Source organism: Daphnia pulex, chromosome 3 (assembly GCF_021134715.1).
Source record: "Daphnia pulex isolate KAP4 chromosome 3, ASM2113471v1".
Classification (NCBI taxonomy): domain Eukaryota; kingdom Metazoa; phylum Arthropoda; class Branchiopoda; order Diplostraca; family Daphniidae; genus Daphnia; species Daphnia pulex.
This window is the reverse complement of record NC_060019.1, coordinates 4,666,446-4,684,226: the sequence shown is the minus strand read 5'-3', so window position 1 is coordinate 4,684,226 and position 17,781 is coordinate 4,666,446. Positions and strand designations below refer to the sequence as shown.

The 17,781-nt window shown below is 41.0% G+C and overlaps 1 protein-coding gene and 2 non-coding genes across 4 annotated transcripts; all 3 read left to right on the top strand.

Moving 5' to 3' along the window:
- Positions 1 to 499: 499 nt before the first annotated feature.
- On the top strand, positions 500 to 570 carry Trnav-gac. Its single transcript has one exon. It is a non-coding gene; the product is annotated as a tRNA-Val (tRNA).
- A 641-nt stretch (positions 571 to 1,211) lies between these two features.
- Positions 1,212 to 1,283, top strand: Trnaa-cgc. Its single transcript has one exon. It is a non-coding gene; the product is annotated as a tRNA-Ala (tRNA).
- Positions 1,284 to 6,620: 5,337 nt separating this feature from the next.
- LOC124189866 lies at positions 6,621 to 8,624 on the top strand. Of its 2 annotated transcripts, none has more exons than XM_046582346.1 (6): positions 6,621 to 6,745; positions 6,820 to 6,903; positions 6,964 to 7,152; positions 7,250 to 7,407; positions 7,596 to 8,101; positions 8,165 to 8,624. In XM_046582346.1, exons 3-5 carry the CDS (start codon positions 7,035 to 7,037, stop codon positions 8,061 to 8,063), a joined length of 744 nt encoding a protein of 247 aa, XP_046438302.1. In that variant the 5' UTR covers positions 6,621 to 6,745; positions 6,820 to 6,903; positions 6,964 to 7,034; the 3' UTR covers positions 8,064 to 8,101; positions 8,165 to 8,624. The 2 variants fall into 2 exon arrangements, with proteins under 2 accessions (XP_046438302.1, XP_046438301.1); XM_046582345.1 differs by having other exon boundaries at positions 7,247 to 7,407.
- Positions 8,625 to 17,781: the final 9,157 nt, after the last annotated feature.

Sequence of the window (17,781 nt, the reverse complement as noted above, 5' to 3'; positions counted from 1 at the left end):
ACAATTGCCATTAATTATTGATATTTTTCCCTGTCATTGTTACAATTGTGTGCTCTTCTCAATACACCTAGTTTACGCCACATTGCAATATAAATAGTCATTGAGTTAACAATGTCAACTTGGCCGAGTGATTAAGGCGCCAGACTTAAGATTCTAATTCAAATAATAGATTAATAGCTGATCTTGTGAAATCCGTTACTTGGCATTCTAGTCTTCGAAGAATGCGTGGGTTCGTACCCCACTCTTGACAAAACCTTCCTTTCAACTTTTATTCTTTTTCACTTTAAATCTTCTTCTCCATTGAAAACACATACGTGTCACAATTGTTAACAGTCACTCAAAGCAAACGAGCATAAGTTAAGGGATTGTATCTCAGAGGTAGAGTGCTCGCTTCGCATGTGAGAAGACAAGAGTTCAATTCTCCACAACTCCAAGGTACTGCAAATAATCGAGTGGTAAAAAGTAAGTATCAGGAACATACTGGTAGTCTCGATATTAAGGGGTTGTAACTCAGTGGTAGAGTGTTCGCTTGACATGCGAAAAGCCCGGAGTTCAATCCTCGCAACTCCATCTATAATCACTTTCATTTTGAAAAAAAAAAGACCATTGTCAGTACTGCCAACAGAATGAAACTACATTCCACATTCTTACGAATATCTCGTGAAAAGTGCAAATACCCAGTGATCAAACAAGTACTTGCAAAACGATAGGGCATAATCTTTCTTATCGTTCTTTTTCTTCTACTGGTAGAAACCGGCTTTTGTCGTCCCAGTGGTATTTCCTGACGGCCATTCGGTTGTGGCACTGTCGATTAAACCTGCAATGATCCTCGAAAATTGAACAGAAAAGCATACAATTGCCATTAATTAATGATATTTTTCCCTGTCATTGTTTCAATTGTGTGCTCTTCTCAATACACCTAGTTTACGCCATATTGCAATATAAGTAGTCATTTCGTTAACAATGTCAAGATGGCCGAGTGGTTATGCGCCAGACATAAGATTCTAATTCAAATAATAGATTAATAGGTAATCTTGTGAAATCCGTTATTTGGCATTCTGGTCTTCGAAGAAGGCGTGGGTTCGAACCCCACTCTTGACAAAACCTTCCTTTCAAGTTTTATTCTTTTTACTTTAAATCTTCTTCTACATTGAAAACACATACGTGTCGCAATCGTTAACAGTCACTCAAAGCAAACGTGCAATTGTTAAGGGGTTGTAACTCAGAGGTAGAGTGCTCGCTTCGCATGTGAGAAGACCGGAGTTCAATCCTCCGCAACTCCAAGGTTTTGCAAATAATTGAGTGTTAAAAGCAAGTATCAGGAACATACTGGTAGTCTCAATTGTCAAGGGGTTGTAACTTAGTGGTAGATGGTTCGCTTTACATGCGAAAAGCACGGTGTTCAATCCTCCGCAACTCCATACTATAATCACATTCATTTTAAAAAAGACCATTGTCAGGTCTGCCAACGGAATTGTCGATTGCTCGAGGAAGCGCAAAGCGCTTCCGAAGAGCAATCTTAATTGCACGAAATGAATGGAGGAGACCTCAACGGTGTTGACACAGTGTATTAGCTCCTTCAAAGAAAACACAAATCAGTCCCTCTAGCGGCAACGCTGAGAGTTGCCCCTCTCCCTAACGGCCTATCCTCAGACCTTAAGTCTTGGACAAACAAACCGGGAACTAGAGGGACTAGAGATCAAAATAAAATAAATAACCAATAGACGGTCTGCCTAGCTCAAAACATTGAACCGCGCAATAAGGCAAGATAAGGTGAAAATAATTGAAAAAGATCCGCTTGGCACCAACTGGGGCCGCGTAATAAGGTGAAACGCCGAAAAGATTAATTAACGCCCGCCACGAGAACCACCACGGCGACCACGGAAACTGTAAAACAGACAGAGGAAAAAAATATAAATTATAGTAAGGGCTGGATGTGGGTGGGATTAGGAGACCGTTGAGGTCTCCTCCATTCATTTCGTGCAATTAAGATTGCTCTTCGGAAGCGCTTTGCGCTTCCTCGAGCAATCGACAATTGCACTCAACCATTCCGTCAACCTCAACGGTGACTTTAAAGCACGGGGCGCTCCAAGGAATTAAAGACGGCCCCAGCCACGGTGGGGGTGTCCAGGGAACGATGATAAAATCGTGCAAATGTGGACTGGCTGGACCAACTCGCCGTCGCCAAAATGGAGTCTATTGGGACGCCCATAGACGCCGCCTTGGAAGATGCTGCCCCCCGCGTAGAATGAGCGGAAAAAAGAGGATTCACTCCGGCTAAAGAAAGATAATCTTTGACCCAACGGCCAACCGTTGAGCCAGAAACCTCCTTGTGAGGTTTACGAAGACTAATTAGTAATTTAGATTGATTATGAGCATTTCTTAAAAAATCGGTACGGAAAACATATTGGCCTAAACAATCAACTGGGCAAATGAGCGTATTGTTAATGCGGCGCAAGCTGAAAGATTGAAATCCCCCGGATTTCTGCGTCTTACGAAGACGAGAAAGAGAAAAGGAAACGCCATCGTTAGAGAAAACAACCGAGTCTTTGGCAATGGAAGCAATTTCCGAAACCCGGAACAGGGTCGCCAAGGCTATGGAGGTCACTAGTTTTTTAGACAGGTCGGCGAAATTTAAATCCGAATTGGCTCCAGATTGAGACATAAAATCCAAAACAATATCCGGGTCCCACATGCTAGAATAGCGGGGATTCGGCGGTCGAGAATGAAAACAACCTTTCATGAGTCTCATAACTAATCGATGTTGACCGATTGGTACCCCGTCAACAGAATCAAATGTGCCAGATAACATGGAGCGATGGAGATTGATCGTGGAGTAGGACTTGCCTTCACTATGGAGATCGGCCAGATATTGCAGAATCAAGTTTACAGAACCAGACAAGGGATTTGAATTCCTTCGATGGTTCCAATGACACCAGGACCTCCATGCTGACTGATAAGCAGCTGACGTGGAGTCTCTGTTACTTGCCAGCAATAAGTGGACCACGTCTTCCGAAAGGCCCTCCCCAATGAGCCGTCCCCGGACAACTTCCAAGCGGATAGTATTAATGAATTGTTGATTGTCAGCGGATGTGGAGCATTCAGGCAGGAGACGAGGAGATCCGGCCGGAAGCGGAAGATTCGGGGAATGTCGCAGGCCAGATTCAACAGGAGGGGGAACCAAGGTTGGCTGAACCATAGTGGGCATACTAGCACCAGTTCCGCTTTCTCCTTCCTCATTTTCGCCAGACACCTGGCTATGAGGGCGAATGGGGGAAAGGCGTATCCTTTGAATCTGCTCCAATTGAGCGAGAAGGCGTTCAGAGCAAATGCATCTGGTTGGATCATCCATGACACGAAGGTTGGCAATTGGGCATTCCATTTGTTCGCAAATAAATCGACTTCTGTCTTCCATACTGCTGACAACTTCCGGAAGGTCGACCGGCAGAGCATCCAATCGCTTGCGTCGAGCGATGTCCTGGACTGTTCGTCTGCAACGGAATTTAGAACGCCAGGTAAATGTGTAGCGGTAAGGGATAAATTGTGAGATTCGCACCAGCTTACTATTGAGGAGGAAATATCACATAAGGCGCGAGAGCGTGTGCCTCCGCGCTTATTGATATAACTAACGGCTGTGGAGTTATCGAGGATGAGATTTATCTCAAGATCAGTGGATTGCGCAGTTAGTGATTTAAGAGCATAAAAGGCTGCCAACAACTCGAGCTCATTTATATGGCGTAATCGATCCGATCCTGCCCAGGGACCCCTTGAACAGACCCCGTCACACATGAAACCCCAACCGTAAAGGGACGCATCCGAATAAATGATGAGATCCGGATCTTTTTTAAGAAAACACAAGCCATTGGAAGAAGAGAGATTTTCCACCCACCAACGAATGTCGTCGCGCGCAGAAGAAGAAAGCGACACGTAACGAGACAAATCATAATTAAAGAATTTCGAATGGAAAATGTAAAGACGCTGTAGGTGACGATAATGTGCCTGAGCAAAAGGTATAGTGGGAATGGCCCATGAAAAACTACCAATCAACGAAGATAAATCATGAAGAGAGACGACACCTTTCAATAGGGACCGACGGCACATTTTCAACATAGATAGGACCTTGTCAGAAGGCAACGCCAGAGACAACGCGATGGAATCAATCAACAACCCCAAAAATTCTAAAGACTGAGAAGGTAAAAGCACAGACTTTTCCCAATTGATAAGAAAACCCAAGCTAGTAAGCAAGTCGATAGCAGTCGACACATCTGCAATAACACCTTCACGACTTTCGTTCATAAAAATAATATCGTCCAGGTAAATAACCAAACGAATTCCTTTTCTACGAAGGGCTCCGATAACTGGCTTGAGCAATTTAGTGAAAAGACGAGGAGCAGGAGAAAGACCGAAAGCGAGGCAAGTAAACTGATAGCAAATATTCCGCCAACGAAAACATAAAAAGGGCTGATGTTCCAAACAAACTGGTACCGACAGGTAGGCGTCTTTTAGGTCGAGTTTAACCATCCAATCTCCGGGACGGATAAGGTGCCGTACCGAATCCATACCCTCCATTTTAAAATGTTCAAAACGAATATGGGAATTTAAGTTCTTAAGATTGATGATTGGGCGATATCCCCCCGTTTTTTTGGGAACCAAAAATATGCTGCTGAAGAATTTGCCGGATGACTCAGGAATAGAAAAAATAGCCCGTTTAACAATTAATTCCGAAATTTCTACGTCACAGGCACGCTCCATCTCCGAGGACATTTTGCAATTTGTGGGGAAATTGGATTGAGATGGAAGCGACAAAAAATCTAGCGAGACTCCCATAGAAACCATATTCAAAATAAAAGGGTCCGAAGAAATAGAGCGCCACACGTGGGCAAACTGCGACAAGCGGCCACCTACCGGTGGATAAGGGCAACTTACAATAGCGGAAAAAGCGGAGTATACTGACCCAGACGCGCGTTGAGAATTGCTTCCAGTTCCGCGATGACTCCCGGATGAAGGCCCAGCAGACGATTTCGGAGTAGCTGCTCCGCCATTGCGAGAGAATTTATTGAAAGGACGTCTAGACGATTGAGGATGACCGGCATTGCGCCCGACTTTGGCTATTTTATTCTCCTCATCAGCTTCCTTGGCCATAGCATTGAGAAAATGGACTCCAAATAAACGTGACATTTCACGGTTTGAAAACATTGTCGGATCAGACAAGAGGTTGAGGAAATCAGGAGCCGTCTGGCGGAGAATATTTTTTCGCCGGTTCATAGTGACGTCACGAAAGGCTACTCCCCACAAACGAAGGGCTGATTCGACATGTTGTAGATGAGGATCGTTCGGCGGCAATGAGCTCCATAGTTGAATTAAGGGACGAGCAATGTCCATAATTTTGTAGTGGGTCGAAAGCCAAGTCTTCTCGACGAAGTCGATCACAGAGCCAGAAGAACCTTTCAACCTCTTCAATGTACGACCCATAGATTCGTCTAAAATAGGGCATTGAAGCGTGAACGAACCTTCGTACGACGGGTTGAAAATTTCGCGAAGAGCCTTAGCTTCGGCAGGAGACAGCCCGTTTAACATCCACGAGCGAAGAGAACGGACTTTTTCACGGGAAAGCACAGTAGCCGTATCTGAAGCAAGAGACTGACGAGGAGCCCTAATGCGATCACTACTGGGGAATCTGTGACGCCTGCGAATCGGGGACCGTGAACGATCATTCCGTCGTGCCTCACTGGCAGGTGAACGGTAGCTGCGTCTAGAAGATCTGGAACGCGATCGTCGATTACGCCGTGAAGATCTGGAACTTCGTGAAGAAACCGAGCTAGAAGGCTCACGCGATCGGCCACGAGATGGATCACGCGATCGGCCACGAGATGGACCACGCGACCGGCTTCGAGAATGATCACCACGCGACCGGCTTCGAGATGGGCCACGTGAACGGCTATCTCGAGCTGGCGACAAAGAAACCACTGAACGAGTCACGACACTGATATTATCTGGTGGAAGAACCACATTCTCAACGCGAGAATCCAAAGAAGCACGAGGATTGCCTCGATATCGACGGATATCGATGTCAAGAGAACGAGAACGAGAGGTAGAGCTAGGCATGACCGTATGCACCAAGAGCTTAAACTGGTCTGAGGATAGGCCGTTAGGGAGAGGGGCAACTCTCAGCGTTGCCGCTAGAGGGACTGATTTGTGTTTTCTTTGAAGGAGCTAATACACTGTGTCAACACCGTTGAGGTTGACGGAATGGTTGAGTGCAATGAAACTATATTCCACATTCTTACGAATATCTCGTGAAAAGTGTAAATACCCAGTGATCAAACAAGTACTTGCAAAACGATAGGGCATAATCTTTCTTATCGTTCTTTTGTTCGTTAAGTGACCACTTTTTTTTTAAGCCAATCGGTGTTGCCGAACCTCACGTGACTTTGCCCTATCACCAATAAAAAGCCTGTTTTTACTCTGGAAAATGACAAGCTTTTTAGCTTCGTCGAATTTTTATGAAAAGATGTTAAAGCGAATTGAAAATCTTAAAGCTATTGTGGCAATGTTGCATTTAAAAATTGACTATATAGATTTGACAACCACTTGACGTTTTGTCGTATCTTTACGGTTGACAAAAAAAGGCGAATCTTTACACCCAAGAACAAAATTTAAATTATATCCTTTTTTATGTAGAATATTGGCCAACTTTTTCGGGTTCCAATTAACAGCAAGGAATTCGAAACTCGCATCAAACAAGGTAAATTTAGTCTTTTGTAACATCGTTTTATTTCAAAAATTGTAAAGTACACGTTATGCATGCATTGTTTTCAGATGCCACGTTAAGGTTGGAATTTGTTAAAAAGGTGCAAGCTAAGATTGCAGAAAATGATCCCAAATTTCTCAGTTTTGAAATAAGTATTTTATTTTTATTAGTTTTGTTTTTAGTATTGGTGCTAATTTCGATGTGTATTTCAGTTAGGGAAGGAGAAGCCACTAAGCTGAAATTAGTCCCATCAACTTCTGGAAGTAATCGTGCTCTCTCACCAATGCCAAAAGCTGCCCAAGCCAACAATCATATCGACAAGAAAAGGAGTGCAATGCCAAGAAACAATTTAGTACCGATTACTATAAGGACTGAGGCCCCTGTCAACGAAGAGATCAATGGTACAATTATATTCATTTATCTTCTTTGTGTTTGCTTTATTCCCATATGCTATCATTTACATTTTTCATCGCAATCTTTGTATTGCACACTAAGCAGGTCAATCAAATTCAGGTGCAGCAGCTGTTGCTGGTACTGCTGGTGCTGGGGTTCAGCGATGGACTTTTGATGAAGTCAGTACCTTACTAGAATGTTATGCAATTTATGAGCCTCGTTTCTCCAAGAAGATGGAAAGAACAGCCACTTGGTGGGAAAAGGTGACATACTTCAAAAGTATTGCTCTCTCTTCTTAAACTTTCATATTTCTTCCTTACTTCAGTCTTTCCTTCCTCCCTACTCCCTCTTTCCTTCCTTCCTTTTCTTATGGACATTGTTATTAGTTTTTGTCAATTGAAATATGAAATTGGTTAAACTAAATTGAACACCATTTTTCAATGCCTTTTAGGTCAATAAAGAAATGGAAAAGAGAGGAGTGAAGACTACAGCTGAAAGATGCAGTGTTAAATTTGCAGCAATGAAGATAAGATTCAACGAGCTAAATGATCAGAATTTCGACGGTGAAAAGGGCCGAAGGGTTCAGTGGCCGTTTTTCTCTAAGATGAATGAACTTCTAGGATTGTCGGATGCCTCAACGCTCAAACACGTGCATGGCGTAGGCGCTGACTCCTCTAAAATTCGGGATGATGACTCCAATCCGTCTACTCCTCCGCCACCCAAGAAGTCCAGAGCCAGGCACGCTAGGATTACCCATCCGGAATCAATATCCCGTTTAATTGAAATTGAAATGGACCGTTCATCGATGGACCAGGAATTCTTAAAGGAAATAAGAGCCAGTAATGCTGCTAGTTTAACGAAAACTGAGGCTATCGTATCAGCGTCGAAGGCCTTCGAGAAACTAGCTAATGGGATGTAAACCAATTCCAAAATATCCAAGGCGTTGTTTCTTCAGAAGTAAGAGAGAAAATTGGTCTCTAATTATATATAACTCTTTTTATCTTTAATATTTTTCTTTAGATGAGCGTAATACATCAGTCAGAAGAGGTCGACTAATGGCAGAACACATTGGAGAAGATGAATTGTGAACGAATGAACCTCAAAACTTGCCAGAGTGCACTACCACCCCGTTTCCTTTTGTAATCCACATTTCCAAAGAATTAACCATTGTTTTATTTCGGTTGTATCTTCAACTTGTACCTGATCTCATTGTGCAGCAGTAAATAAATCTTTTTTTGTTACCATGGGATCTAACGGTTTATGTTTCTGTGTGTCAAGCACAATGTTGTTTATGTCCATGTATTAAACCATAAAAATTCGTGTGTTGAAACCAAACAAAATGAAATGAATAGGCAAATACGAAAGCTCTTTCAAAAATTATTTGAAATTGTATTTGTTGTTCGAGGTGTTGCGTCATATTTTCAACAATCTAAAGGAAATTAAACGATGAATTGTTCTGCAATAAACTGTCTTTTTTGTAGACCCTCTTCGGTCTCTTTCTCTTCGTCTAACTCGTAATCAGGATCCTCTTCGTCATCCAATTCAACGTCTGGGGCATCGTCAAGCCAGTTGTCATGGCGCAAACCGAAATTATGGAAACAACAACAAACCAATAACGTACGTTGTGCATACCGCATTCGGAAGTAATCCAGGAACTTTAATCTTCGCCACTTCATTTTTAATAGGCCAAATGCTCTTTCCACAACCTGTCGGTCCCTCTTATGAGCTCGATTGAAGGCCATTTCATGATCTTCTAGTTCGCGGTTATTGCGAAAAGGAACGAGCAGATGTTGCCGAAGTGGATAAGCTGTTTCTCCGAGAAAATGATAGTTGGATCGTACAAGTTTAGCACCTAATGCTCTAGAGAGGGGACTGAGACGCAAAACTCTTGCATCGCCTATACTTCCCGGAAATCCAACCGCAGCGCCAATTATTTCCAAATCATGAGTAGATACTATTTGAAGCTTAATAGTTGTTTTGCATTTTCTGCTAGTATAAGATGGCAGCTGGTTTAGTGGTTGTCGTATTTCAAATTCTGTGGCATCGATAGCCCCTAAACAAAAAATGCTATTCAGTGACAAACAAAAATGATTTCTATCGTTAAAAAAAGTACCTAGACTGTCTACAATTTGAAAATTTTCTGAGAGCTCTAAGTATCTTTCTTCTCTCGGCCATACTATGAAGCGGTCAGCCATATTATAAATAACCTTCATGGTTTTCATAACCACATAGTTTACCGTCCCTTGATTCATCCCAAACCGACTTGACAAAACACGGTAGGCTTCACGGTTTGCTAAAGACCAGATCAAAATCATTAGCTTATCCGTTACAGGCAGGCCAGTATACACATAGTCAGTTAATATTTGCGGACTGACAAGCTTCACTAGAAGCTACAAAACAAAGAAATGGAATGTACACAGAAAATTGTGTTGACATATATTTCATACCTGGAACGTTCTTTTTGTAAAGCGAAAATCTCGTTTGAATGGAATTTCTGGGTACGTTGCAAACCACGTCCCTACATATGCGGTGTAATAAATAGTTCTGTTTGCGTGAATTCGATGTAAGATCAAACGCTGGCGCTGTAATAACTGCCTAAGAATGTCTTGTCTTCTTAAAATTACAGTCTCAATAATATTATTGTCATCCTCGTCAGCAACTTGGACAAATAACATTAATTGATTAAATAGAACTGAAACTTCTTGAATACAATCCATTTGACTTGAATTCACGTTTAAAAACAAACGTTAGTCATGTATTAGTTACCGTCTGCAACACAGAGTTACATTTTTATTTTATGTAATCTGGCAACATCATAAAACTATAAAAATAATGAAAAAAAAGTGGTCACTTAACGAACCCCTGGTAGAAACCGGCTTTTGTCGTCCCAGCGGTATTTTCTGACAGCCCTTCGGTTGTGGCACTGTCGATTAAACCTGCCATGATCCTCGAAAATTGAACAGAACAGCATATAATTGCCATTAATTATTGATATTTTGCCCTGTCATAGTTACAATTGTGTGCTCTTCTCAATAGACCTAGTTATCGCCAAATTACAATATAAGTAGTCATTGCGTTAACAATGTCAAGATGGCCGAGTGGTTAAGGCGCCAGACGTAAGATGCTCCAAGGTAGTGCAAATAATCGAGTGGTAAAAAGCAAGTATCAGAAAGATACTGGTAGTCTCGATTACAAGGTGTTGTAACTCAGTGGTAGAGTGTTCGCTTTGCATGCGAAAAGCCCGGAGTTTAATCCTCCACAGCTCCATACTATAATCACTTTATTTTGAAAAGCAGACCATTTTTAGGTCTGCCAACAGATTGAAACTACATTCCTTATTCTTACGAATATATCGTGAAAAGTGTAAATACCCAGTGATCAAACAAGTACTTTCAAAACGATAGAGCATAATCTTTCTTATCCTTCTTTTTCTTCTACTGGTATCCTCGGCAACTCCAAGGTTTTGCAAATAACGAGTGTTAAAAGGCAAGTATCAGGAACATACTGGTAGTCTCGAATATCATGGGGTTGTAAATCAGTGGTACAGTGTTCGCTTTGTATGCGAAAAGCCCGGAGTTCAATCCTCCGCAACTCCATACAATAATCGCTTTCATTTAAAAAAAAAAGATCATTGTCATGTCTGCCAACAGAATGAAACTACATTCCACATTCTTACGAATATATCGTGAAAAGTGTAAATACCCAGTGATCAAACAAGTACTTTCAAAACGATAGAGCATAATCTTTCTTATCCTTCTTTTTCTTCTACTGGTATCCTCGGCAACTCCAAGGTTTTGCAAATAACGAGTGTTAAAAGGCAAGTATCAGGAACATACTGGTAGTCTCGATTATCAAGGGGTTGTTAATCAGTGGTACAGTGTTCGCTTTGCATGCGAAAAGCCCGGAGTTCAATCCTCCGAAACTCCATACTATAATCGCTTTCATTTAAAAAAAAAAAAAGATCATTGTCATGTCTGCCAACAGAATGAAACTACATTCCACAATCTTACGAATATCTCGTGAAAAGTGTAAATACCCAGTGATCAAACAAGTACTTGCAAAACGATAGGGCATAATCTTTCTTTTTCTTCTACTGGTAGAAACCGGCTTTTGTCTTCCCAGCGGTATTTTCTGACGGCCATTCGGGTTGTGGCACCAATTAAACTTTCCATGATCCTTGAAAATTGAACAGAAAATCATAATCATAAATCATAACAATGTCAAGATGACCGATTGGTTAAGGCTCCATTACACTGGCCCGGAAGAAGATTGATCTCATGACCTCCGCGTTATTAGCACGGCGCTCTAACCAACTGAGCTAACAGGCCTCACATCGATAGGCTATTCAGCCAAGAATCATAAAAATCGTTAATGCACAATCAAATGTAGAGATTATGACTGTTAAGGGATTCGAACCCTTGCCTCCGAAGAGACTGGTGCCTAAAACCAGAGCCATAGACCACTCGGCAACACTATCATAGTTGGTATTGGGCTCTAAGGTTTCGACATAGCAGATTCTTCATGGGACTCTTCTAGTTGGGAATTCGTGTTTCGTTTTTTTTTTAAATTTTGGTTACGAAATCCTGTACAACTTAAACTTGCTCCTCTTCGATTTTTCCTCCATTGCATTGGCCCGTAAGATGATCGAACTCATGACCTCCGCGTTATTAGCACGGCGATCTAACCAACTGAGCTAACAGGCCTCACGTCGGTATTCGGCCAAGAACGATAACAAATCGTTTATACACAATCAAATGTAGAGATTATGACAGTGAAGGGATACGAACCCTTGCCTCCGAAGAGACTGGTGCCTAAAACCTTCGCCATAGACCACTCGCCCACACTATCATTGTTGGTTTTGTGCCCTAAGTTTTCGAAATAGCAGATTCTTCATGGGACTCTTCTAGTTGAGATTTCGTTTTTCGTTTTTATTAAATATTGATTAAGAAATCCTGTAGAACTTAAACTTTTTCCTCTATCTGTTGCACTCAACGTCTTTTCCACCATTAGACTGGCCCGTAAGAGGTAAGAACTCATGACCTCCGCGTTTTAGCAAGGTGCTCTAACCAACTGAGCTAACAGGCTAACAATTGATTATTGATAGAAAACTCGTCCACGCTATCATTGTTGGTATTGTGCCCTATGGTGTCGAAGTAGCAGATTCTTCATGGGACTTTTCTAGTTGGGAATTCATGCTTCGTTTTTTTTAATGTTGGTTACGAAATTCCGTACAACTTATACTTGTTCCTCTATCTGTTGCACTCAACGACTTTTCCTCCATTACACTGACCCGTAAGATGATCGAACTCATGACCTCCGCGTTATTAGCACGGCGCTCTAACTAACTGAGCTAACAGGACTCATATCGCTACTCGACCAAGAACGATAAAAAAACGTTAATACACAATCAAATGTAGAGATTATGACAGTGAAGGGATTCGAACCCTTGCCTCCGAACCCTTGCCTCCGAACCAGTCTCTTCGGAGTCCGAAGAGACTGGTGCCTAAACCCAGCGCCATAGACCACTCGGCCACAATATTTTTTGTTTTTTGTTTTTTTTTTGTTGATGGCGCATACCCCTAGAGCGGAGTGTTGCTGCCGTGTATTCATTTAAGGATAATAAGAATCTCAATACAATTTTTGATACGTGAATACATGATATAGTGATATAGACAAATAGGACTGTACAAGAAAGATATACAACATTGAAAATTTATTGGGAAGCTGGGCCTGTTGGACGAGAATACTCTGGTGTCGGTTCGGGCAAAAAGAGCCAGCTAGCCTCTCATCCTTCTTGAAGCTTATCCGGTATGGTTGGACCTTCAAGGCCCCACGAGGGGGCCACCGGCATAGCCATGGATGGGAGAGGTGGTTGGTTCCCGCAGTCCCCATACACCCCGAAAATTTTACTTTCTTAATTGGACATTTGGGTCTAAACGTTTGGATTTGAATATGGAATTTTTTATGGCTCTCCACATTATATCGGATTGTGGTATCATAGACAACTCAGGTGGCCAGGTCTTACACGCCTCCAGCGAGATGTCTTTAAACTCTTTTCTAATGATGTTATAGGTTGGGCAGAAGAAAAGTAAATGGGGTATTGACTCAATAGGATCACCACAACTGCAAGAAGGATCCTTAACTAATCCAAATCTGTGCTGGTGGGCATTTAGTAAGCAGTGGCCTGTCAGAATTTGAGCGATCTTATTGTTCGATTTTTTAGTCTTAAGGATAGCAGCTGCTTTAACGTTAGGAAAAAAATTCCGAGTTGTTTCGCCTTTTTTAGTACTACTCCATTCAGATTCCCATACAGAGATAAGTAAGCAATTTCCCTTTTGTTTGCAAATTTCGATGGTGGAAAGTTCACCATCACTAGAGGAGAGTTCCTGGTGGACACCTCTCTAGCAGCTTCATACCCAGCGTTCGCGCTATTGACGCCGAAATAAAGATTTATTCGGCCTCGAATAGAAGTCAGAATAGTAAAATTTTCAGCAACAAGGGAATCATGCCTGCTAGATGGTCTAGCAAAGAAGAAATCACTACTAGACTGAACGAAAATATCAATCTTTGAATGACAGTGTGATAGTGAGAGTGAGAGGGCGATACCAAGTACTTTTTTGAATGCTAACCTGAAGTTAGTTAGTTTTGATTTGTTGGATTTAAAAGAGAAGCTGTGTGAGGAGATTACACCGGTGTGATTAGTGACTACTATTTCTGTGACTGTTTGGACTGGTGAATGAGTGCTTACATAGTAGACATTTACTGATTTATCTGATGGCAGCAGTGGGACAACTATGTGTTTTGGGAGCAGTAAAATATTAAAACAAAATTTCCATGGTGGGAGAGACCCGGAAAAGGGAGATTCGGATTTTTTCAGATTTCTCTTTGGTGACTATATCAGGTATTGAAGTATTCAAGAATTTAAAAGAGGAAGGAGTAAAAGGATCATGTCTGTTTGACAGTAAACGACATGCAGCGATGCGGATTATGACGTGATCAATTGGCGTAATATTAGCTAGTAAAATTATCGACTCAGTGGACGCAGTTTTAAAAGATCTTGTTAACAGCAGCCCCACTGTCCTTTGAAATGACCTCAACTCTTTGACTATAGATTTACGATTGAGAGCTGAGACCCAAATCGCACAGCCGTATGTTAAAATGGGTTCAACAGCAGAAGAGTATAAGAAGCGCAATTTGTTGTGGTCGGAGCCCCATGAGTTTCTAATACAATTATTTACAGCAAAAAGAGCTCTCTTTGCTGACGCGCATTTGGCCTTGATATGACTAGTCCATTTTAATTGAGGGTCCAAGACAAGTCCAAGGAGGGTTGCAGACTCAGAGGGATGGATTTGGTTGCCGTTTACAGTCAGTGTGAGTTTAGGTAATTTAGTACGTTGTTTGGAAAAGATGTAAAGAAGTTTGATATCACGTAATTTTTGATTGACTGTACCACACACAATCTGCAGATTAGAAACTGCCTGAGTAGGTGAAAGGTGAGTAGAGGATGTCGTCAATTCATCGGCGAAAGCACCGATCTTATAAGGAAATGGAAAAGATAAACGAAGAATATCATCAATAAGCACAATCCAAAGGAACGGAGACAAAACACCTCCCTGAGGGCAGCCCAGATTTACCGGTATGGTGATAGAAGTACCATGCGTCGTAAGAATCGCTCTCCTGCCAGTCAAGAAATCACGAATGATTTTAATAAGGTAAATTGGACATGATTTGTTGATAAGAGCACTCATTATAGCAGGATGCCAGGCAGAGTCAAAAGCGCTTTTTATGTCCAATAAAGCACAAGCTGTGACCTCCTTGGCGGAAAATCCATTTTCAATGCCGGTCACCAAAGAGTGAGCGGCCGTTTCCAACATGTCCTCTCCGACTTAAGACAAGGCTGTGTCTGAAACTTTTTCATGTAACAGACAAAGCCATGTCTTAAGTTTTCCTTATTTTTATTACATTGCCTCCTTATATTTGTTATACATTTATTTTATCCCTTTTCAATTCACAGCAAAAACGTCCAAACGTTTATATTCCTTTTCATAATTTTCTAAAAAAATTTCTGTTTCAATGGTATGGGTTACATAAAAAATTTCAGACACAGCCTTATCTTAAGTCGCAGAGCATATGTTGAGGGTTGTACATTTTGAGAATTTTTTTTCTTTTTATCTTAGCATTTCTTTAAAAAACTTAAACCTTAGCGTAAAAAAAATTATCAAGTTTACTTCAAAATTTGAAAAAAACATTTTTTGAAAATTCTTCCCATTTTCATTGTTGGAGCTTGGATACGTTGCTTAAAAAGTCGGTAAATTTTTAATGTGTAATTATTCACACATGGCCTCCGGCGGTAAATTTGCAGGATAGAGGATATTAACGTTTTTCCTCCGGCGGTAAATTAGTAGTGTAGAATTTTTCACGCATTGCTTCCGGCTGTTTTTTTTTTCAATATGTATATTCTTTAATTTTACTGTTTAGTTTTGTGTTAAAATTTTTTTTTTGCGAAATTTTGACTTGTCTGAGTCATGGCTAACAAAAGCATCCGTAAAAAAAAATGTATCCTTATAAAAAGTAAGGCTATCACTGGAATTGAACCATGAATCTCTTTAATTCAAAGCCAGTGCTAGAACCATTATGCTATTTCAGATTAAAATTAAAAAATATATAATGTTTTGCGTCAACGCCGTGTTTTTTGCGTGAAAAATTTTCTATCACGATATATCGTCGGTACTGCACCTTGGCTGCACGTATCCATCCCCTGACACGCCATTATTCACGATAAACGATGTAGGCGGGAGTGGGCTTGAACCACCATACTTGACATCTTATAGCCAGAGCCATAGCCAATACACCGTCAGCTGCTGTATTTGTATAACCTTTGCTAGATTCCATTGGCCTCCGGCGGTAAATTTGTAGGGTAGAGATGTTCACGCATTGCCTGACATAGGATATTCACGCTTGGCCTCCGGTGGTAAATTTGTAGGGTAGAGAAATCCCGCACGGCCTCCGGCGGTAAATTCGCAGGGTAGAGCGGCATAGCCTCCGGCGGTACTCTTGTAAGATAGATGTGATGACGTATTGCCTCCGGTGGTAAGCTCGACCAATTACAGCGTGCGCTCACACCTACAGACAAACAAACAGACAGATACACAAACAAACTCCTCCCCATTTTAGCCCTTTGCGCTTTATAGACAAGGGACTATACTATATATAGCGCTAATAAGCGAAAGGTAAACGCGAAGATTACATATGTGCGATATATTTTATATCCAGCCAGATTTATTTTAGATATATTTTATTTATGAGAAAATTTATGAATGCTGAAAGTTGTTTTAGATATATATATTCGTTTTAGATCTAGCGCTATATATTAAGCGCGCATGGCGCTAAAAAATAAATTGAAATTATCTTTCGCGCGATGATCTAAATTACGCGCAATTAATTCCATCATATTATAAAAGAGCGATATAAGCGCTAAAATAAATATTTAGCGCTACATATCATAAAAAAAGAAAAATACCATGAGAATCAGCGTGAAAAACTGATTCTCATGAAGTATGTTAAAAACAAATCGAATTTCATGCAAAGACCCTATTGCTCTAATAATTTATTTGTACTTAGCTTGAGAACGAAGCGCTAAATTCGTAAAATTTACGAAACGCACAAGCGCTGAAATAAATAGTTTGCGCTAATAAACGCGCATCGTATCAAATATTATTAAATGGGCGCGACAAGGAAAACAATTGCGGTGACTTGTCGGACGAGTACCGAACGCTTGTCCGTTATTTTAGTGCTTATCACGGATCCGGTCATCCATTATTTTAGCGCTAAGTGCCGCCCGTCCGCTCAGTGAACAAAAAAAAAACAAAGTCAAATATTTCGCGCTAGATCTATATTGCTATCTAAGCGAGCATGGCGCTAATAACGATACATTTTTCCTTAACTTTTGAGGGATGCGATAAATTAATCGCAATCAAGTTTAATATAGTATAATTTATGAAACTAAGATAAACCGCTATAATAAATCTTTAGCTCGAAAAATCACGAAGTCAAATAGGCTAATTCGTGCTAGATCTAGTGCTATGTAAGCGCGAATTGTGCTAATGTTTTTTTGATTAACTTGCGCACGTTGCGCTAAATTTATTCTAATTTATTTCATCCTATTATTTATGAAACGCGCAAGCACTGAAATAAATATTTAACGCTGCTTACCGCGCATCATAATCAAGTAGGGTAAATTGAACTGTCGCACTTCTGGCAAATTTCCGGCTGAAATAAATTGCGCCAAATTTTGAGCATCACACGTTACTTTATCGCTAAGCGTCGCCTGTCCGCTGTTTCAGAAGCTCGCTCCATGAAAATAATTACGTTAAATATTTCGCGCTAGATTTCTCGCTAATAAACGTGCATGACGCTTATGATTTAATTAAGATTAACTTGCGGTAATATTTCGCCGTTTAATTCCGGGCTTGCAGTACTGCCCCTTTGCGACTACATGAACCACATGTGTGTCGTTTCAAGCAAGCGGTAGTCTCACTAGTCTGGCCAGCACGGAATTTAAGGGTAAAATATGAGCTGGATTAATTTCAGTCGATAATTTATGAGAAGTGCACCCGTTTAAATAAATTAAGTGTGAT

What these genes read in the sequence shown, in the direction of transcription:
- LOC124189866 (XM_046582345.1), top strand. Translation starts at nt 7,035, where the DNA reads ATGCCAAAAGCTGCCCAAGCCAACAATCATATCGACAAGAAAAGGAGT. An exon ending in TGTCAACGAAGAGATCAATG is followed by an intron (nt 7,153 to 7,246) that starts GTACAATTATAT and finishes TTGCACACTAAG; the next exon opens with CAGGTCAATCAAATTCAGGT. An exon ending in CAGCCACTTGGTGGGAAAAG is followed by an intron (nt 7,408 to 7,595) that starts GTGACATACTTC and finishes AATGCCTTTTAG; the next exon opens with GTCAATAAAGAAATGGAAAA.